Source organism: Dipteris shenzhenensis, chromosome 26, assembly GCF_047967505.1.
Source record: "Dipteris shenzhenensis isolate YYH24624 ecotype China chromosome 26, Dip_SZ_1.0, whole genome shotgun sequence".
Taxonomy (NCBI): domain Eukaryota; kingdom Viridiplantae; phylum Streptophyta; class Polypodiopsida; order Gleicheniales; family Dipteridaceae; genus Dipteris; species Dipteris shenzhenensis.
Window position 1 is genome coordinate 42,898,816 of NC_141621.1, and position 22,359 is coordinate 42,921,174.

General features: G+C 44.1%; 1 protein-coding gene across 2 annotated transcripts; it reads right to left on the reverse strand.

Moving 5' to 3' along the window:
- Nucleotides 1-622: 622 nt before the first annotated feature.
- LOC147885114 (Cobalamin biosynthesis CobW-like protein) lies at nt 623-18,034 on the reverse strand. Of its 2 annotated transcripts, XM_087397616.1 has the most exons (9): nt 17,719-18,030; nt 17,124-17,341; nt 16,812-16,926; nt 16,545-16,634; nt 14,649-14,813; nt 14,407-14,526; nt 14,160-14,267; nt 1,198-1,279; nt 627-1,103 (listed from the first exon to the last, which is right to left on the reverse strand). In XM_087397616.1, the coding sequence occupies exons 1-9, from the start codon at nt 17,980-17,982 to the stop codon at nt 1,048-1,050; spliced, it is 1,218 nt and encodes a 405-aa protein (XP_087253742.1). In that variant the 5' UTR covers nt 17,983-18,030; the 3' UTR covers nt 627-1,047. The 2 variants fall into 2 exon arrangements, with proteins under 2 accessions (XP_087253744.1, XP_087253742.1); XM_087397618.1 differs by lacking the exon at nt 14,649-14,813 and having other exon boundaries at nt 623-1,103; nt 17,719-18,034.
- Between the last annotated feature and the right edge of the window lie 4,325 nt (nt 18,035-22,359).

A 22,359-nucleotide genomic window follows, 5' to 3' on the forward strand; every position in this document is an offset into this window, starting at 1 on the left:
CCTCATTTGCGTCTTGTTCACTCCCATTGCAATGTTTTAGTTTCTAGCCTCCCCTATCAGTGTCAACTCAAACAGTGGCCTTTTGATAAATGTCAATGCAAAATTGCTTTATATTGGAGGGATTTCATCCTCTTGCCTATCATTGTCAAGCGCCTTCCCTTGACCTTGACATTCTTATAAGATTGTTGAGAGGGGAGTATTTCGCACAAAGTCCAAGCTCGGCATGGACCTCCAAAATATTTGCAAGTGCCCAAGAGTGAGGGCTTAAGGACCAATTCTTGAGCCATGAGCTCAAAGGCCTCATGGAAACACACAAACAAAGCTCAAAGATCACATGGAAGCACACAAATAGAGCTCAAAATGCTCCCAAATATGGTAGTGAGCAACAATTCAGAGAAAGTTAACCATCTATGGAGCAAGATAACAGACATATAATAATAGCACGCCACTAAATATTCGAGGAGGAAGACAATCCATGTGGCATTATCTACCAAATGGCACAACTCTAATCTGCATGTATAGAAGGAAGAGCTTGCTCTCTTAAAAAGTCTTCTACCTACCACTTGCATCAATTTTGAAACACTAGAAGTTTCTTATTGCACCACTCAATGATTTTCTTCTTACTGACTGAGGCAAGCTGAAATGTGTGAATTAATCAAGGGTAAGGAGGCATAAAGCCTAGAGTGGTGTATACAATTTTAGCATAAAATATGTGAAATTTGTGAGACTTAGAGCAGGCGTGTCAAAAATAGATGTTTTTCATGAACATTAATATGTTCCTTTTCAATTTGCGCAATTGCATGCTTGTGACCTATATTCTCGAATGAATCATTAAAAAATGTATTTCCTCCCAAACAGCAATCTGGAGGATGATCTCAGACAGATATGAAGAGGTGAAATTGTTGTTAGCAAATGACAGAAACTAAGAACATAACTTTTATTCTAGTACTTGGAATTATACTTGCTTGCATGAGCAGAACCTCATTTGATTTTCCAGCTTTGTTAGCACTCGCAGTACCATTAAGTGAATTGCACACCCTTTTGAATTCACAACATGCAGGCCTTGAAAGATTCTGACAAATGCTCTTTGTTCAGATTTTCACCTGCATATAAATCTTGATGAGTACAGCAGAACAATTTCCAAAATCAATTCAAAATAAGATAATGGGCTGAAGATAAACGTAGATATTCACTTACCAATAAAAACAATTTTGTTCATACGTATATCATTGGCTCCCCAAGGGTGAACCGGCAATATTTCATACACTTCTCGAACAGCCTGCTTTGGATTGCAAAAACCTACAATATGTCACCAACAGGTAGAGTGACAATGACAATAACTATTGCCAATAAAAGACGAAAATTGATGTATTGCTCCCTTCAGCAAGCACCTAGCACAGTGTAGGAGAATCTCACAATTTATCCACCATGCTAACTTTAAAAAAAGAAAAAATCACAAGGCATAGAGCACTGGCAATGGTCATTGTTGGTGTGGCCCTTCATATAGGGCTGGCAACGGCACAGACTAGGCCAACCTGGTCTGTAGTATGATCGACCCAATTGGGCCAGAACAAGTACAGTGGTCTGCCGACCTCAGTACAGGCCTAGAAAAGGCCCAGTCAGGACATCAAATCAGCCTTCCAGCCTGCACAAAAACTGCTGCGTCAGAGCAGCCATAGGTGCCTACAACTGATCCCAACAAGAAACAGTAGCCAAACATAGAACATCGAGTGTCCCAGTCTCCTGCCCAATCTAAATCACAATACCCCGAAGCCAATTCATGTTTGGTACGTGGTCCTGTAACCTATGGTATAGTACCTGCAAACAAGCCTTCCCAATGGCTCTCCCTCAGCTGCGAAGAAAACTGGCACAGCAACTGAAAGCAAAGTTGGGTCAGGTGTTGGTCAAGTAGAGTAGACTTCCAACCAACTGCAAATACTTAAGCATTTCCACCAACTGAGTAGTATCTTCATGCTCTTCTTTGACTCCTCGTCATACAACTGATAAGTTTTAGACTCCTCATTGTATCCTACAAGGGTGTTTGCTTCTTGGATTCAATTTATTCATGGTGTCTTTATGGACATGCACCCATGCATCACAACCCAAAACTCTTAAGAGCTTAATAATAGGCTTCTTACCTGAGTACGCCTTCAAAAGTGTCTTCCTTGAGACTATTTAGTTATGGTCCTGTTCAGAAGGTGGACAGCCATATTAACAGCCTCGGCCCAACAGTACCTTGGAAGTTTCTTACCCCTAAGCACACTCACATTTTGCCAAAATGTCCATGGTCTCGTCAACTGATGCTTGATCCCATTCTTCTTGCAAAACCCATCTAAAGTGATCTCCCCCACTCCATCTGTTTTGAAGGTCTTCAATTTCTTCCATATCTCATTTTCTTCTTTTGCATGCCATTCTTTCAACTTTTTAAAAGTTTGAGACTTCTTAGACAAAATATAAACCCAAATCATCATGCCGAAATCAACTATGAAGGCTAGGAAGTACTGTGACCTAGAAAGCGATCTCATATGCATGAGCTCACAAAGATCTGCATGAACCGACGCTAGTGGCCTCAATAGCCCTATTCATGGCCTCTATCGAGAATCATTTGTTGGTAGTAAGCCTCATGGGGGGCTTGATCGTTGTAAGGTTCAAGAATGCTTGTTATTGGAGGTACTTGATTGGTTGGAGGTGGCTCGTTGCAAATTGGTTGGTCCATGCAACTTAGTGAACATGAGTTGATGACAGCCATGTGTTCTCTTTTCTCTTTGTCCAGCCAGTGGTTACACTGATGAGAGTCTGATGCTCTGAAGAGTCTCTGTAGCTGAAGCTATTAGGTTAGCTCTAGAGTAAGATAGACGAGTCAGTCGAGTCAATAAGACTAAGATTTGTAAGAGAAACAAAATCCGTAGAGGTGAGCTCAACCAGTCACTCAACACCAAGGAGATTTCTTATGTGAATACATCTTTTCTTTGCCTTAGTTTATTGCGCAACTAATTTTCGGGTCTATATCATCCATATCGATACTGTCAAAGAATGTCAAGGTTTCATAACCATTTCAGTTTTCTCACTGCATGCAATATAAAGTCTGTCAAGTCCACAAATCCAAACAATTGGTATCAGAGCGTGTTTTCTAAGGCTGCTGTTCGTGAGGTGGTTGAAAGCAACATTTCTGAGAAGGGAAAGCTACTGCATTTTATCCAAGGTTTGCATCCTTCTTTGGCTGTGTATGTGAGGGCACATAACCCTCAAACAATTGAGCATGCAGCCCAATTGGCAGAGGTGTTTGAGCCTAAATATGCCAGCAAGTACAAGATGGCAGCATGCAGCGCATACGGGACTGAAAGAGGCTGAGAAGAAGCCTAGCACTATTTCCGAGGTTTCCCACTTTTACAAGCATCAAGATGCCATATGCTAAGCCATACAGGTCATCTGAAGCTAAGCCAGGAGCTAAGCAAGTGTTGGTAATGAAAAATCAGAATTTAAACAACACACCAGGGCTATTTTGGACAGCACAAAGCGGGCAAACTTATGCCTTAAGTGTGGTGAGAAGTGGACTCCTGAGCATCGGGAAGTTTGCAAGCGTAACAGTGGTACTGCAAAACTCAGCATGATTATTGAGATAACGGATTATGAGATTTTAATGGATGCTTCTGAGACCTTGGATGCCACTCATGATGATTCCGAGGGTGCACATGACGTGGAAGAAGCTCCAGATACTGAAGCCACGAAGGGGGTTGATTTCCCCTTTAATCCCGGTGTTGAACATAATATGCATGGTATACCATCCAATGACACTCAGCCCACCTGTGGCATGCGAGGCCGTTGACCTACAAACTTTCATGTGGAGCATCAAGTTGCTATGCCTTTTCTGCGCGAGAGGATGCAAATGGAAATGCTCTTGTGGATGAGGAGATCTATTGGGATGCGCAAACTATCTCTTTTCATGCCTTGATGGGTGCCAAAAGTGCTGAAACTATCAGATTGAAAGGGCAAATTAATGGCAGGACTGTTCACATGCTTGTTGACAGTGGTAGCACTCATAGTTTCATCAATTCTAAGACCTTACAGAAGGTGGGACTAATTGCTACTCAGATTGATCATGGGCTGAGAGTAGAGGTGGCAAATGGACAGCATTTGATCAGTAAATTTTGTTGCCAAAATGCAAGGATCAAGCTCTTTAAGAATTATAAATTTGTTGGGGATCTCTTGGCACTGGACATGGGCCCAATAAATGTTGTCCTAGGCTGCGATTGGTTAAAATCTTTGGGTAAAATCAGCATGGATTTAAATGCCCTATCACTCAGCTTTGTCCACAAGGGTAGAATTGTAGCATTGCATGGCGTTGCCACTCCTAAATTGCGGGTCATTTCAGCAAGGCAATGGGCCAAAGAGCTCAGGCCCTCTATGCATTGAATGTGTCCGTATCTCAGAGGGGTAGAATTCCTTGTGTTGAGGATTGTGATATGCAGCAGTTGCTCTCGGAGTTTGCTGATATGCCGTCCCAATTGCCTCCAAAGAGAGATGTGGACCATGCCATTGTTCTAGAGCCTGGCAGTAAGCCCATAAACAAAGCCCCGTACCATCTTTCTGGTAGTACAAGTGCGAGAACTGCTTGAAAAGGACTTCATCTCTCATAGCACTTCTCCTTTTGCCTCCCCGGTCTTTTGGTGAAGAAGAAAGATGGATTGTGCTGCATGTGCATTGATTACAAGGATCTAAACAAGGCCACTATCAAGAACAGGTTTCCAATGACTAGGATAGATGACCTGTTCGATGAACTCAAGGGTGCTCAGTTTTTCACGAAGATAGATTTGAGGTCTGGTTACCATCAAATCAGGGTGAAAGAAGGAGATGAGCACAAGACGGCCTTCCGCACAGAACGAGGCTTGTATGAATTCAAGGTGATGCCTTTTGGATTGACTAATGCACCGGCCACCTTCCAGGCGCTGATGAACAAGATATTGCAGCCACTTCTTTTCAGATGCATGTTGGTTTTCTTTGATGATACCCTCATTTACAACAAGGATAGACAGGAGCACGTTAAGCATGTGAAGCAAATGCTAGAAATTTTGATGATGCATCAGCTTTATGCAAAGCCAGCAAATGCACATTTATGGCAAAGGAGGTTGAGTACCTGTGGCATATTGTCAATAGACATGGCATTCAGGTGGATCTTGCAAAGGTCAAATGCATCAAAGATTGGCCACAGCCACAAAACCCCACCCAGTTGAGAGGATTTTTAGGTCTTGCTTCCTTCTACAAGCGCTTTATTTGCAAATTTGCCAAGAGGGAAGTTCCTATGCAGACTTCTAAGGCAGCTCCCATATTTTCAAATTTGCAGAAGCCTTCTAGTCAGAGTAATCCGGAATTCAAATTACATAATGGGCTGTTGTGGTGCCAGGACAGAATTTATTTAGTGCCAGACTCAAAATATAGACAGTTGGTTTTGCAAGAAAAATAGGCCCATTTACCCATTGGAGCTATGCCAACCAAATTGCAACCAAGAATAAATATGTGAACAAATGAAGGCAAAAAACTCTTACTTGATTTCGAATGGTCTTTGGCACCAACAATGATAACCAAATCTTGAGATTCTCTTTCGGGCACCAAGAAGTCCTCCTTGCCCTCTATAAAATGCATGGCAATCCACTTTGCTTTGTAAGGACACCAGTAGTAATACAAGTAATTTCATGTTTTAAAAGTGTAAAGAGAGGTCATAAAAGACCGAGCTCTAAAAAAAACTGAAATTCTCGTTAGCATCTGTATTACTTTTTGCAATACAACTGCTTCAAATAAACTTCTTGCATATTCGGTTGCTTGGCAATTCATTGAGCATGTCTTTAAGCATCATGGTTTCGCTTAGGAAATTGTCAGTGACAAAAATGCAAAATTTTGGGTCACTTTTGGCAAGAGTTATTTATAGCAGTGGGTACTTTACTCACACCTAGCACTACATACCATTCTGAGACTGATGGACAGTCAGAAAGGGTGAACAAATGGGTGGAGGAATATTTGAGGCACTTTTGTCATGATACTCAGAAGTCTTGGGATAAATGGTTGGCACTTGCTGAATTTTGTTACAACAGTACCAAGCATCTTTCCATTCGCATGAGCTTGTTTGAAGCAATGTACGGATGCAAGGTTGGGATGCCTTCTTCAATTGCTGACATGGCTGTGAAAAATAAGCAAGCACGGAATGACTTGGGAGAGGATGGATGCCCTTCTACAATTGGCTAAAAAGAGTATGCAAGATGCCCAAGCCAAGTAGAAGAAATATAGGGATGAACGCAGGAGATATTTGTCTTTCAAAGAGGGAGATTATGTGCATTTGTGTCTCCATAAGAACCGTTATGCCTCGCTGAAAGGTAATATCAACACAAAGCTTGCTCATGGGTATTACGGTCCTTACAGGATCATCCGCAAGGTTGGAGACGTAGCATATCAGTTGGAGCTACCCAAGATCCATGATGTTATCTATGTGTCTTTGCTGACACCACATGTGGGACAGCACGTCCACCTATGGATGAGGAGGGCCACATCCTCTATGTTCCAGAGCGCATCACAGGTTTCAAAGACCATATACTCTGAAACAAGGTCTACATATAGTATCTTATCAAGTGACGGGGATTCCCTGAGGATGAAAATTCATGGCAGCCAAAAAGCATTGTCCAGGACCACCCTTACCTCCTACCGGCCTGATTAGTAGTTGCTGTTTGCTGCACTTTTTGGACAAACATGCTGTGGAAATTTGAGGGCAAAATCCTATGGGAAGGGATGGCTGTAATGCAGGGGGAAAAAGGGGGCAATTTAGAGGACCTTTAGAGGCCTCTTAGGTGGGAAATATGGAGGGACTATACAAGTCCCCATCCACCCCTTATTGTACACTTTCTGATGTGACATCTAATCCTATCTACTCCCACTTCCTTCCTCCTAGGTGCTGCCTACACAAACTCTCCCAATCCCTCTCTATCTCTCTCTCTTTCCTTCTCCCTTCTCTCCCAATCTCTCTCTTCCTCTCCCTCTTCCCCCTTTCCACAATTCTCTCTCCTTCTCTCTCTCCCTATCTCTCCCTCCTCCAATCTGCCCCTTGTCTCCTTCATTGCACTGACCCCCATGAGCATGTTTGGTGCTGGCCTTCAATTTGGTCAGCACATTGAAGGGTGCTTCAGGATTATGTTGGAAAGGTCACCTCTCCATCTGTAAGCTCCCATATGAGGAGAGCATGGGGGGGTTGAACCTAGGGTTTGAGAGACTGACACATGAGCAGCAGCATGGTTGCCATGTGGGCAAGAATCAAAGATATGGAAGGTACCTGGAGCTAGGATGGATCTGCAGCAGCATAAGGCGAAGCAGTAGCCAGCACAAGGGACCCAGAATAAGAGGCGATGACATGACGCTGACATCTGCAGGGTGTACGGCTCTGTACGGCGCTCGAGAAGGGCCTGGCAGAGGCGCAATTATGGCAGGATGTGCAGACACAGATGTGGAGCAGGTTTTGGGCCTGTTTGGAGGCTCTGGTTTAGGGCTGGAGAGTGGGCACCCAGGTGCAAGAGCAGCAGCAAGGAGGGCTGCAAGGGACTGACCCTAGGAGGGCATATTTATAGCCCATATGGGACAGCCAGGCAGGCCTGCATAGGGGCTGTACCCCTGCCTTGAAAGGAGGTCTAAAGCCCTTGGAGTGTGGGCCAAAGGCCCTGGAAAAGAGAGCCCCAAAAGGGGCATTTTGTGGCAGACAAGTTGGCCAGGGAGGGGCTGACTGAGTCAGCTATTTTGCCCCTTCCCTGGTCGGTTTTTGCAGCAAGGCCTTGGGCCTATAAAAGGAGAGGCCCTGGGCCTCATTCATTATCCAACCATTCAGCAAGAGCAGGAGCAGACAGGAGCAGCCAGAAGCCACTCCCTTGGGCCTCACACTGGGGTGAAGGAGAGTGATAGGTGTGCTGCAGACTAAGTTCCCAAGAGGCCGGACCTTGGCTGTCTTCTAGAGCAGCAAGGTGTTGTGATCTGGACAGAAAGTCTACAGACGCTCGAGGTGGAGCACGTGGGCTCGAGTCTAATGATAGCTGGTAGATAGGAGAAGTAGCTTGTGGTAAGATCAGAGGACCACACCATTGGTGGGACTCTGGATCTATCTCTTTTGAATTGTGTCCATAACTTTGGACGGAAATATATTATTTTGGTGTCTTCTATATCTGGCTGGTTCATTGTCTATTGATCAGTCTGCACATCTATCCTGTGCTGTGATTCCACACCCCACACCACACTGTGTGAGCTCCTGGGCTATTCTATCAGTCTTCCGCTGTGCGTACCCTCTGTTGGGCCATTTCTAACATGGTATCAGAGCCCAAGTAGGAGGCTCACAGGTATGGGAGCCTGAAGGCAAGGACCTTGATGAAGGACGACCCTGATTCAGAAGCTCTTGGGAATCGACTTCCATGACTAGAGGACAGTGCCCTTGCGAGAAGGAGGGTGACTCAGGTTCAGTCAGGTGCGTTCATCGTTTTGGTCTACTGAAGGTTGAGTTTGTTCGACTTTGCTATGTGGTTTAGCAGCAGAGATGTCCACCTCTTTAGTCTCCTCAGCCCCTGCTCTTCCTTCCTCCTCCCCCAGATTTCTTTCTTTCACTATCCCCAACTTTGGACGATTCTGGGAAACTAGATGGGTCAAATTATCCGATCTGGAAGGTGAAGATCCAGAGTTATTTAGTGGCTCACGAGCTGTGGAAATTGACAACAGGAGTGGAGGCAAAGCCGGAGGACATGGTGGACAGACAGGGGAATATTATTAATTGAAACAACAAATGAGGAAAGTGGAACCAAAACACACTGATACACATCATAATGAGAAGTGTTTAATATATTCCGAAGCTGCATCGCAGATGAATGCATTGGTCCCTCACTTCTCCATAAGCTCGAAAAAGGTAACGGGGGCAAAATAACGAATTATTAAAAGTGCAATTACATGAAAGTGGGCAGGTAATAACATTTACAGAAGACCTATCATCGATGCTTGGTTAGCTCCCTTAGCTTTGACTCCTTGGCGTGCATGGAGCTTTGGTCCTAGCGCTTGCATCTGGTTCTTGCGCTTAGGACAATCATTCCTTGTGTGGCCCCGCTCCTCACAAATAAAGCAATGTCCTTCTTTCTTTAACCTGAGGATGCGTAAGAAACGAGCTTTACCATTCTTTGTCTAAGTCAAGTTCTTCTTGGGGCGTTGTCAACTGACTTTGACTCCCCTGTACTAGTTGGTGACTGGAAGAACTTCCTCTTGTTCTTCCTACTCGCATCAGTAGGAGTGGTTCCCTTTGCGCTAGGCGATCAAGCAAGGAGGTCAAGAAGGGTGGCGATGGAGAAGCTGAGGGCTGCGTAGGGCTGGCACTGCAAGCCCTAGCCTAGGACGATGTCACTAGAGGGTGGAAGATTAATGGGCAGCGATTGATTTGGCTGGCTTGCGTCCCAGGTCAAGGGAAAAGCAAGCCAAATTTAGGTGAAATGCAGTGCTTTCCACAGCTTTTCACCTCAGCCTATATATCCAGTGGGTTCAACCTTCCCCCTCACCATCAATTCACAGTAGAATTTGCAGCAAGAATTCGCAGCAAGAGATCTCCTCAGCCGATTGCTACACGCTCTTCCTCCCTCTGCAGCTTCTTGGCCGACTCCTAACACCCTTGCTCTCCTGCTCCCAGTCTCTTTGCTGCCATTCCCTGACACAGTCCTTCTCTCCGCCTGGCTGACAGCTCTTCCCCATCTGCAAATTGCATCTCCTATAGCTTCCTCTCTTCTCTATGCAATCAGCTCCCGCTCTCTTTCCCTCTGCCTGCACTCACTCATGGCTGAAGCGAACAATTCCAGCCATCATGAGGGGGATCATGACATGGATTTCCACGCCAATCGCTCCAAACCTGCAACCCTACGCTCACACTTCGACCTGCCTTGGAGGAAATTCGCCCCATCTAACCTGGAGATCGCACCTAGCTCTCTCATCCTCCTCAGCATCACCCTCCCAGCCTACAACGAATCTACAATCTCTCCCTGCAAAAGATGTAGATTCGCCTGGAATTTCTTGGATTTGCTGAAATTTTATGTGCATGACCAGCAAACCTTTTGGGAGAAATTCCTTCCTCTAGTGGAGTTTGCTTATAACAACACAATTCATTCCTCCACTGGAAAAGCTCCTTTCAAAATTATATATGGTAGATCTTTACCAACTCCACTCATGCAAACAAAAGAGAAAATCTTTGCCGCTGATCAATTCGTGGAGAGATTGTAGATTCGCCTGGACTGGGAAGGCATTACCATATATTCATACAGCCCAAAAGGCTGTTTTATGAATGTCCTCAGATACAACTCGTACCTGATGGTAGCCACTCTTAAGATCTATGCGGCTGAAAATTTCAAATCCTCCTAAATGATCAAAGATATCGTCTATACGAGGAATCGGGAAACAATTCTTAACCGTCTGTTTGTTTAAGGCTCTATAGTCTATGCACATCCTGAAGGTTTTATCCTTCTTTTGGACTAGTAAGATGTTGAGATTGACTAACTCTATATGGGGGTCTATTTGGAGGTGAAGACCCTCGAACTATGTCAATTTTGTGATCCTCTGGTCTCTCAAAAAGGAGGTGACTAGGAAGTTCCTGAGAGAAGCAACTAGAGATTTCTTTTGTGAGAGGATCTAACTTTTCTTCACTTGGTTGCTTATCGCGTACAAACACTCGCGTATAAACACTAGAAAAGAACATACTCCTTTCTTAAGCAAATTGGGAGATCGTGCATGACTTACCATAGGAATGGTGTTTCCTGAAACTCCCGCTGTAATGCTCACATCTCTACCCTTATGTTGAGGGTTAGAATATTCTTCACATAATCGATTCGGGGGTTGACTTGCTTATGCCAGGGCATGCCGAGAATTACATCTGATCCTTGAAGTGGTGCCACCATGAAGGGTAGATGATCCAAGTACCCCTGGATGTGTACCCAAAGCTTGCCGATGATGGGGTACACCTTCTCTTCTTGGTTCTTGAAGGCTGCAGTTGCCTCCAAGGCTTCTCCTTTATCCTCTGGGGCTATCCCCAAGTTCTGTGCCATCTCATGAGAAATAAAGTTGTGAGTAGCTCCACTATCGAACAAAAACAAAGCGGATTGATCCTTTACCTGACCCCATGTTTTCAACAAACTATGGGTGTCGTTTATAGCTCCCTTTTCTGGAGGTGCTTCCACCTTGTTAACTACCAAAACTAGCTTTTTGGGGGCTGCTTCTTTGTTGCTGCTGTTTTTGGCAGCTTGAGGGCATTCGTAGAAGTTGTGGCCTCGCTCGCCACACTTGAAACACCGCCCTTCGGAGTAATACTTTTGCTTCTGTTGTGGAGACAATGAGCTGAAAGTGCGGGCTGCTTTCTTCGAAGGAGGCTGGCTGGCTGACTTTTGCTCTTTTGGTGCATCCTTTGCTGTCTCCTTACCCTTTTGTTCCTTGGACGTTCCCTGGGACTTCCGCTTGCTGCTGCTGCCGTTCCGCTTGTTGGAGAAAGACTGTTTCTTCTCCACCTTCAAGGCGATGTTGATGGTGTCTTCGAGAGTAGTAGGAGTGGCAATGTCCACCTCATGCTGAACGATATACCGTAGGCCAGCAAAGAACTTCCTTTGCTGCTCTTTTTTATCCTTCCTACTAAATGCTTGAACTTTTAACAAAGTATCCCAAAAACGATCAACATACTCACTGACTTTCTCTTCTTGGCGTTGGCGGAGGATGTCCCACTGCACCATTGTATCTCTCTTAAACTCCTTAGGCAGGAAGTGCCTCACCAAGTTCTTCTTGAAGCGCTTCCAGGTGTGGGCTTGCTGTCCAGTGTTGACCATAGCTGCCCACCAGAGTGAAGCACGATCTTGCATGTGCAGGACGGCAAACCGGATCTTCGCCTTGTCTTCGTACTCGTCCCCCTCAAAGAAATACTCGAGGTCTCGGATCCAGGCCAGCAAGACCTCGGGCTTGTCCTCTCCCTTGTACTTGGTAAACTTGAAGAGCTTATCTCCAAGAGGTACCTTATGCTTTGCATACCTTCATCTCCGTGGACGTCTCGAAGGAGATGGACTCCGATGACGCCGTCTACCTCGAGGAGGGGAAGAAGAGTATGATCTTTCCTCCTTGTTGGAGTTGGTGTTGTCCACACGGCCTCTTCCTTGGGATTGGGGCCCTATGTCATGAGTTTCTGCTTGGTTGCTTTCCAGCACTTGAACCTGTTGAGCAATGTTTGACAAGAGAGCACTCAACTCATGCAGGTTAGGAGGAGGGTCAGATCCATTGGCTGCCATGATGACAAGATGACTCAATGAAGAAGAGACTCAACAAGAGAAAGCACAGAGTACAGGACCCCTGCCTAAGCTCTGATACCAATGTAAACTACTCGGTGCTTTCTATCAATTCAGACAACGGATTTTGCAGAGGCGTTTGAATGAAATGATTGCGAGTTGCGAAACACATATACTTGAACTTTAAGAGTTTGCAATTAAGCTGGAATTAAGACTTATACAACTTAAACACAAAGTGACATCATTGGAAATTGCAATATGATTGAGGGGCCAAGACGCCCCCCCCCCCCTTATACAAGACCAAGGTGCAATGCACCTTCCAAACTGATGAACTCAGTGAAAACCTAGGACCTAGATACAAGACTCAAGAGCATATGTACAAGGTAGACAACAAAAAGGAGGACTCCAAGCTCAGGTTTCAACTCTTGGCTTGCCCAATCCACAAGGAAGAAGCCTGCAACAATCACCACTTACATCCAACATTAGAGGCAAGCACTAGTTTCTAGAAAGATAGTAGAAACAACATGAAATAGTGCTGTAAGTGAGATAGACTTGACAATACAGGCTCCCTTCGTGACTTGACCCTTTTGTAGATGAAGTCCTTGATGCCTCTGAAGCTACCTTGGGTGAGGAGAGTGTGGAAATGGGGCTAGAATGAGAATAGCTTAGAAAAACAGCCTGTAGGCTAGAGAGAGAAAGCCTTTATGGAGTGATAGCTGTAGAGAGAGAGTGCCAATGCTGATCCCAAGGAAGGGGGATGTAAGAGAGGAGCTGCTGCTGTTCTACAGGTGCACAGAAAGGCAGATTTCTGCAAGGGGAATGGGCTGGAACAGTAGAGAGAGAGTGCTGCTGAGGTGAGAGAATGGCCTGGGGAGAAGCTGGCTGCACCCAAGGAGCTGGAGAGGTTCTGCTGCATCATCCAAAAGGAGGGAGAAGAAAAGTGACGAATTTTTCATGTGTGGAATGAAGGGGAGAGGCCTTCTTTTATAGGCTTAGCCCCCCCCTAGGCCTAGAGTGGAAGGTGGACACTTGTCCCAGATTTTTGGTGGGCTGCAGTCCCAAAGAGGACAGCCCACAACTTGCCCCAAATCTACCAGATTTGGGACCAGACACTTGGCCTGCATGCCCTGCCACTTGCCATGCATGCTGCCACATGTGTGGGACAGGTGGACTGACCTGCCAGCTCAGATTCCATGTGGCAGTCTGCCAGGTGTCAGCTGCCACGTGTCACTCCCAAAAACCCTAAAATTTCAAAGTTGTCAGAATTCAATTCTGATCGCACCCACGGGTTCCTAACAGGTTGGACTATCTATTGACGTACTCTAAGGTCATAATTGAGCCATACTGAGCTCATTTGTTTGTCGTCTTATCTTGTATCTCCATTACTCTTGGCATGCTGCCAGGCCCACACCCAAAGCTCAGGGAACATTCTCTTGAATGGTTCCTAGGTCAGTATGCAATCTGTGCATTTGATTGGTCCCACGCTTGGGTACTCAGGTGGGGTGTGGTTTCTAGATGTCCCTCTCAAAGAGAGGCCATCACTCTTGTGGGTCACTAATGCCCATAACCCCAAGCAAGGGAGTCCACCCTCAAATGCTAGACCTAGTCCCCATTGTCCGTAACTGAACAGTAGGAAAACATTTCATTTCTTAATAAGCATACTATTGAAACAAAAAGAAATAGTACCAAGCAAGTGGATACATGTTGAAGCAGGATGACAGACAATCGAGCATCCAGTTCCACGTACTTCCAGATTGAAACTGATTTGTTGACACAAAAGAGTATGACAAGGAAAAGAGCCAAGTAAAGCATAGCACTGCTTGAGCAAAGCATCAAAATTCATCTTAACTCGTTTACCTGGAGCATGTGAGAATCCTCAGAACCATGAATATTCAAAACCCCTTTTGCTCGAAGTATTCCAACCCCTTCTTGTTCCCATAATAGATCTTCCAACCACTCTTTCACCTGAAAACAGAATGCCGTTCATTAACCATGAGTAACTCAGACAGAAGAAACGTCCCTAATTAATTTGAGTTCATCCACAGTGCGGATTTTGATTAATCAGGCTTTCCTTTCTCAAAGAAAACCATTCCACAAAGCATACTCTATCAAGAATGGCTGCACCGGCTTCAGTAATACAAACTGTTGCCACTTTAAGCTCATGAAAGTTGGCGCTTCCGTCTGAACCACTGACGGCCAGAAGACTGCTCTTGTTGGCAGAGTGCTAGGAAATGAGAAAAAAGAAGCAAGTATTAGGATTCAATGAATGTTGAATCTGCATACCCTGCATAAATCTTCCCTGCCTCTAATGACTGCTTAATTATAAAGCAAGATCATGTCACTCACCTTGATGTCATATGCCTTGCAGTAAAGAATTTCTCCCAAATCTACGTTACAGCGGACCGCACGCATTATTTTTGCCAAAGAATTTATTTTATAAATTTCAGCCTCTAGATCTGTCAGTTCATCTTTTTCCTCCATAAAATCAATCTTGTTGAGAATCACAACGTCCTGCCAAATGTCAATATCAATATCAAAATTCTCTCTCCCTCCCTATCCCCCCCCCCCTTACCGTGCTTGATAACTCTACTGCCAGTCTCCTAACAGTCGAATGAATTTTCCCAGAATCTGATAGAAAGTCAATATATGTAATGTCTTCATGCCCTATAACTGAACACCTGTAGTGGTCATCTGACAACACAGGATCCCCACCTGAGCCTAGTCCTCAGTCGATAAGCCTTGGAGTCCCTCCCCTCTCGCTATAATTAGCCAAACCCTAAATTGAGTCCTAACCTTCATACAATGCCCACTAAATCTCTCATTGGTTCATCAAAGCTTAACCCCTTACCAATACTCTTATCTGCTGGGACTCAGTTACCTAGATTAGGTACAAACTAGCCATAGTTCGCTTGGGATATAACATTCTTCCCCCTTAACGTACATTTATGTCCTCATAAATGAAAGGTAGGGAATCCCTTTCAAAGACTATCACTACTTTCCCAAGCGAGCTATCATCCTCTGATCTACCTTTCCATCTTATTAAGTATTCTCACAAACGCAATTCCTGAATTGCCCAGTTCTCTGACCCAGAACAAATTCTGGTTCATACAGAATATAGGTAGTCAAATCTCCATTCTGACCAGCTCCTCATAAAAGACGAAGCTGTCATTTTCTCCAAGCCTCTTCTTGAGGACATACATTGGATGAAGTCTAATTCTTTCTGGTAACTATACTTTATACGCTGCATCATTAGTTTTCTTAATAATTCTATATGGTCCACAATGTTTGGATGACATCTTATAATGCTTACCCATTCTTACAAATTCCGTGGTGCCTTACCTCGATTTGGAGAGTATCATTGAGCATTCTTGATAGTTTCTTTAGCATGCTGAAGTATATCTTGCAAGAAATCAGCAGCTACCTTTACCTTAATATTTTGCAATAGGAGATCTTGGTTGATACCCACACATAAGCACAAAGGGACTGAACCCTATGGCTGACTGCCTATTGCTAGTATTATAAACAAACTCTATGAGTGGAAGATACCTTTCCCACTCCAACTGTTTGTTAGAAACATATGCCCTCAGCATGTCTTCCATATTCTGACTGTTCGCTCAATCTGACCAATTAAAGGCTAAAGGCCTCATGCCCTATAACTGAACACCTCGAGTCGTGATCTAATAACAAACAACATAAGGTCATAGAGGAATTGTTATCACAGAAAGCTTGATTCTGCAGTCTCTATTGTATCGCATCAGTAACACTCTATTCCAGGAGGCCCCTTGCCCTGGTAATGGTTACAGCATTTGGTATATGGATCTCGATCACATGTTGTGCCCCCTCCATATGTGTTCAAAAGATCCATAACAAGATGAAGCCACTCACTTCCAGCTATTGGCTAATGGTGGTCCCATAGCCTATCACAATTTAAATATTAACCAAATAATTTCAAAGCTTGTTCATCCCAAGGTGGTCATGGTCAGGAAAACCTTGGTCGCTATTATAGGTGGAAGTTCCTATAATATAAGAGAGCCTTCCTTATTTGTACCAACAGTTTAGGCATTTGCTCCCGCACTCTAGATGGATGTCAGGGATACAGCAAGGGTATCATCGCATAAGCATGGGGTAATGGCCAAAATATCAATGAACAGAAATGATCTCTGATCCATGTTCCTGACTATGGACAGGCAAGAATCAAAAAGAAAAAGGGAAACGAAATGTTTGACAGGGAGGGAGATGAACCGCAAATGCAATCTGAAGGAACGCCTGGGAAACTTGTCCTGACTCCTTTTGGTCGTGAAGCTGCAGGTGGATATTCTTGGCGTCTACAACCTGCAAAGTTCCAACAACAACGTCTAACGAATGAAAACGCACATAAATGAAAGCCGAGATTTGAACTTATGATCTTACTGGCCTCTCAAGAGTCCCGAACATTTATATTTACCATGCATACTGTGGATTACATTGTGTCACATGCGTATCTAAGTCCATGAACTCCCAACTACATACCGTTATTATCGAGTCAAGGTGAACTGTGGATTCCAGCTGCTCGTCTACCCATAGCACAGAAGCTACAGGACCGGGGTTGGCAAGTCCCGTAGTTTCTAAGAGGATATGATCGAATCTGTACCCAACAAGGAGCATCCAGACGAACAGCAACCAACGCTGTGATGATAAGGATCAAAGTGTCTGTGCCGCAAAAAGGAAGAATTTAAAGAAGACAGACAGTCTTAAAGTAGAAGTGGTAACAGAAAACGAGCTCTATCTCAGGTCAAGAAACACGGAAGACAAAAGAAATGCTGGGCTCTTTATGGCACAAACCTTTCACGCCGCTCCATAAGCTGTTCGAGTGCCTGTACGAAACTGTGCTTGACGCTGCAACACACACAACCGTTCGGTAATTCAACCCATTCCTCCACAAGGGTTCCCTGCTCCCCCTGATTTATCATGGCTCGCTCGATACCGAGCTCTTCCCCGATCTCATTGAGAATGACAGCTATTCGTTTCCCATGCTGAGCTTTGAGGATGTAATTTACAAGCTGCAGCAATAAGGAAATGGGCATTGGTGGCTAAATCAGAAGCATATCTCTCTCTCTCTCTCTCTCTCTCGCCATAATCCTCCCCGCAAGCAAATCAATCAATCTCTCTCTCTCTGCCATAATCCTCCCCGCAAGTAAATCTCTCTCTCTCTCTCTCTCTCTCTCTCTCTCTGCCATAATCCTCCCCACAAAGCAAATCTCTCTCTCTCTCTCTCTCTCTCTCTCTCTCTCGTAACTGAATAGGCCATTGAGGATTGGAAACGGTGTATCATTATTGGAACATTTTGGTGTATCTCGTACAATCAAAATGTTAATCTTTCATTTTGTGTGTGTGCGTGTGTGTGTGGAAGAGAAAGAGAGAGAGAGAGAGAGAGAACCGTGGTTTTGCCAGCTCCCAAGTAACCCGTGATCACCGTGATTCCTGCTGGCTCCTTGGCCTCGACGGAGAGAGTTTGGCGCGATTCATGATGTTGGTTGTGGGGGGAAAGCGGCACAGCCATGGGGACGTCCTCGTCGTCGTCCATCATCACACCCTCAAGCTCATGAGCTTCCAAAAGGATGTTATACAAATGGGAAAGCTTATAAGGGGCTGAAAAGCCACCTTGCAACACAAAATTGGGTCCTTCGCCACGTGGCCGCATCCAGTGATAGTGCTACATCTGGCCAGCCACATGCCCAATCACCTCACCATTGGTTGTTGCTTGTTATGCTTAGATCGAAACAACTTCTCGTTGTTAACCGAGTGTCCTTCAAAGGCTTGGGTCGCCATAACTTCAATCAGGACCGTTGGATCAAAAATGCCATGATCATCATCGGCCTCCACTGAAAGTACCTACTCGAACTACTCGAATTTGACACATGTGAGCATTTGATGGCCGAGAAATGTGGGGAACTCCTCCCAACCTTCCCTACTCCGTCAAGGTCGCAGGTCGGTGGAGATTAGATCTCCACCGTTTGATGTCGTTCTCCTAAACCCTAGAAGATCTGCCTCTCAAAAATTGGCGCCCCTCTCAAAAACTAGCCGCACAGAATCCACGTGGCAGTGCGCAGTGCCCTCCCCACTAGCCTCGATGGTCGGGAATGGCCACGTGTCGGCCATCCCGATCTAAAGCCATCGAATTTTAGCTCCCAGCCTATCGGCCAGAATCCGACTGGCTTCCTCCTCAAATATGGCCTCCCCATGGCCCTCCCCTACTCCGCCACCTCCATTTCCTATTAACAAGTCTAAAGTAGCAAACAATTTTGATCATTTTTGTAATATTTTGGATAGCATGATTCAAAAACGTTGGTTTTTAAATCGTTTGCATTGTATCTTGGTCATTTGGCACCTTAATCACGTTAACCGCAAGCAACATCAACCTTGAGACCTCAACAATGCTAGACATCAAAAATTATGATACTTGAAAATATAGATGGAAATATTTCTTATTTTGCAGGAACATCATGACGGTACACTTAACGAAAATGTTGGTAAATCACCCACATGCACAATCTTAATGGGATAAGGAGAATAAACATGCATATCATTTGATTAAACAAAATCTTCATCATGTTATGCTTCTCCATTGCCAACCCCCTCGCCTCCATTCCCAAACCCCCTGCCTTCATTCCTCGCCGCCTCCTCCCCATAGCCATTTTGCTCCAAGGAAAGCCCCCTGTTACGTCAGCCAAGGCCTATGGCTTGGTTATACATTAATGGGGGCTTAAAGGGCTTGAGTCTAGGATCACACTTAGGCTTAAATATTAGTGAGTAGGTGCAAGAGAAGCCCATGGGAGGGCTTTAATGGAAGGGTCACATGGCACAAAAGTGAAAGGCCAAGTGGCAATTGCTAGGCTAGAAGAGGATCCTAAAGGAGCTTGAATGAGGAGGCTCTTAAAGAAGACATTCGCATGAGAAAGTTGAACTTAGGAAGAGACTTCATGGTGGCTAGGTGGAATTGTAGCTGTGAGCCCTCTTATGTCATAGTTGTCACACTGCCCCCTATGCCTTTTCAATCCAAGAAAACCCCCCATATTGTAGCCCTTGCAGATATGATGGTTGGGAAGGGTAATAAGTCCCTCTCCCCCTTGTAACTTAGGAAAAAACGACAAAAGAACATGGCAAAGTTAGAAAAGCCAAAAAACGGGCAACCCAAACAAGCACAAAAAAAGGATAGCAAAAGTTTGATGATTCAACAACCATCAAAATTGCAATGGTTTACAAATAGATAGTATATTCATGCAAAAGCTTATAGCCCTTTAAACACCTTTGCTCAGTTTACAGTACTCCACATAACTCTGTGCTTTTTCCTTGATGGTTTCTTCTTAGATTTGCTTTTCCCTTTGGACACCTTGCGATGCTTGGCTACTCGACCCTGAAGTGCCTCTCTTGCATAGATCACCTATGTAATAAGATCATTTAGAGGCATTGTAACTTTGTCCATGGTCGCCAGTGCCGTCCGCACATCCTTGCCTAGTCTGAAAATAAAGTACTCATTGAGCACTTCCAATGCAGGTTGTTGGTTGAGAGGAACACATTACAAAAGTGGTTGAAACTGATTTGCGTAGTCTTCCACATCTTGATCACCCTACTCCAAGATATGAAATCCCTCTAGAGTTTGTATAATCACCTTCTCTTGCAAAATCACCTCAAGAATGCAACCCTAATAGCATTGTAGGTCTAGAAGTGATTTGCAAGGTATTCCGCCAACCATCTTAATGCCTTCCCCTCTATATTGGATTGAAACACCGTTTCCTTTTGTGATGCATCCTTTACACTCGGTACGTTTAGTGCATGGATCTTGTGGAACTATCATACATGTGCATCTAGATCATCTCAAACCTTCCCTATAAATTTGGTGTACTTGACATTTGCCACCGCCATGGGGATCGTAATGACCAGAACGATTGGATCGAAACAAGTGGAATCTGATGGCCTTGTACTGTCAAAGATTGTAGAGTACTAAACAACCCTCACACCAAAAATTCACTTGCCTCTCAGTCGGTGAGGATGGTTCACTCAACACTCGCCAACCACTCGGAAGAAGACATATAGCAGGCATCAAACACAAACGTCACCTTGCACATGGAGGAGTCACCTAGCCATTATCTGTGAAATGCTTTGGTTCCTCCTAGGCCTCATCATGATGCAAAGCATCTACGACTATGCTCCAATGAGCAACACATCATTAGAAAATAGGTAAAAGTAACCAACTCATATTGATGCAACTATATGTACAACCAAGCCACCTCTGCTTGTAGTGAACAGTCAGTAATAAGCTTCCTAACCTAGTAAGCTCAAGTGAGAGGGAGAGTGTGCTCATATTTCCACCTCTCTCCCCTTCTCCCTATTACAAAGCCTTTCTAAACTAAGCAAGAACACCTTCTAAAAGGTAGTGCACTCGGTTCGCTATGCCATTGTCCACCATTGGTCAATTGCCCTAAATCATTTACTTCACCACATACTAATAGTGGTGCTCACCATTTAAAAGCTAACAAATGCACCTACTTCAAGAGTTAGCCAATAAGATACTTGATCACCACTCACCACACCTGCAAGAACCATGCTTGCTCCATGGCTGGTAAGTTCCTTTATTGGCTTTAACCTGAGGGCTCATATTCAAAGAGGTTTCCAAACTAATAAACACAACCCTCCAAAAAGGGCTTTTAAATTTGCTAATTTGGTCATTAACAATACCAGTAGGCTGGTAGCCCATACAAGTTATATATATGCTTCAATAGCCTAGCTAGTTTTGGAATTTTAACATTTTCAGTGATTGGAATAAAGTGAGCTATCTTGGTCAACTGATCCACAATTATCCACATAGAGTCATGCCCCCCCTGCGTCTCCATGAAGAAACTTTTGCATTTTCCAGATGGAATTTCCAATGGGTGTACGATACCTCCTACCTTAAGGTGTTTAGCCTTATTGACCTGGCATTTTTGGCACTTTAATACATAATCTTGGACTTCCTTATCTATTCCAGACCAAAAGAATTGCCTCTTCAAAAGTACATACATCTTCTGAATTCTTGAGTGTCTAGCACTTGGACTATCATGACACTCAAAAAGAATTTAGCACCTAATGTCATTATTATTCAAGACATGTACTCTACCCTTGTATAGTAGGTAGCCATCTTCAATAGTATATTTTTTCTATTTGACTTTTTTATCACCAACCTTGGGTGTATCACCCCTTCCATGTGACTCCTTAGTGAAAGCTCCTTGATTAATTGGATCCCTCCGCATAATTTATTTCCATATTTTGGAAAAGTGTGGATTACCCTCTGCATAATTTCTTCCATATTTTGGAAAAGTGTGCATTAAACTCACATTTTCCTTTTAAGGACTCTAGGAAATCATTCTGGAATTGAGTAAAACTCAATTCATTAACAATTGGCATTTGGCTTAAGGACTCAATTCCCCTTTCAATATGTCAATTGGATATCAAACTCTTGCATTATTTCAGCCCATCTAGCTTTTCTTTTCTCTAGTTGATTACAAATCCATTTAATGATTTTTGATAAAAAATGATCTCAAATTTTTCACCATATAAATAGTGCCTCCATTTCTTCAAAGCATAGGCTATAGCGTACAATTCCTTCTCATATGCCGAGTAATTTTGTTGGGCATGGTTTAACGTTTTGCTTTAAAATCCATTGGTCAACCCATTTGTAAAAGTACCACCCCAATAGCAAAGTCACTAGCATCTGTTTTGGTTCATTGGGATCCACTACCTTTAAGACAAGAGTAGATTCTACAATGACTTTTGATTTCTCAAAACTATTCTTTTGAGGTTCATCCCATATGAAGGTACTTCCTAGTGCAATACTTCAATTACATGGAGGCCTTCAGCTCCCACTTGTTTGTTTCTATGGTAGTTCCAAACAGCATGATCTTTGCCCAAACATTTAAAGCAAAGATTTTCCTACTTGGCCTTTTCATAATCCTTTTTCTTCATAAGAAGATATCTTTGTTTTTTAGGTTCCTTGGGTGGTGCTTGAGAAATATCCTTCTTGAAGTGCCCCTTCCTTTTAAGT

Bases quoted from the DNA above. Each gene is read 5' to 3' on its own strand.
- LOC147885114 (XM_087397616.1), bottom strand. From the start codon at position 17,982: ATGCGGCCACGTGGCGAAGGACCCAATTTTGTGTTGCAAGGTGGCTTT. The intron at 16,927-17,123 runs GTTTGTGCCATA...TGTTGGGTACAG, and splicing joins CTTATGGAGCGGCGTGAAAG to ATTCGATCATATCCTCTTAG. The intron at 14,268-14,406 runs GTATGCTTTGTG...TTCTGTTTTCAG, and splicing joins GTGCAGCCATTCTTGATAGA to GTGAAAGAGTGGTTGGAAGA.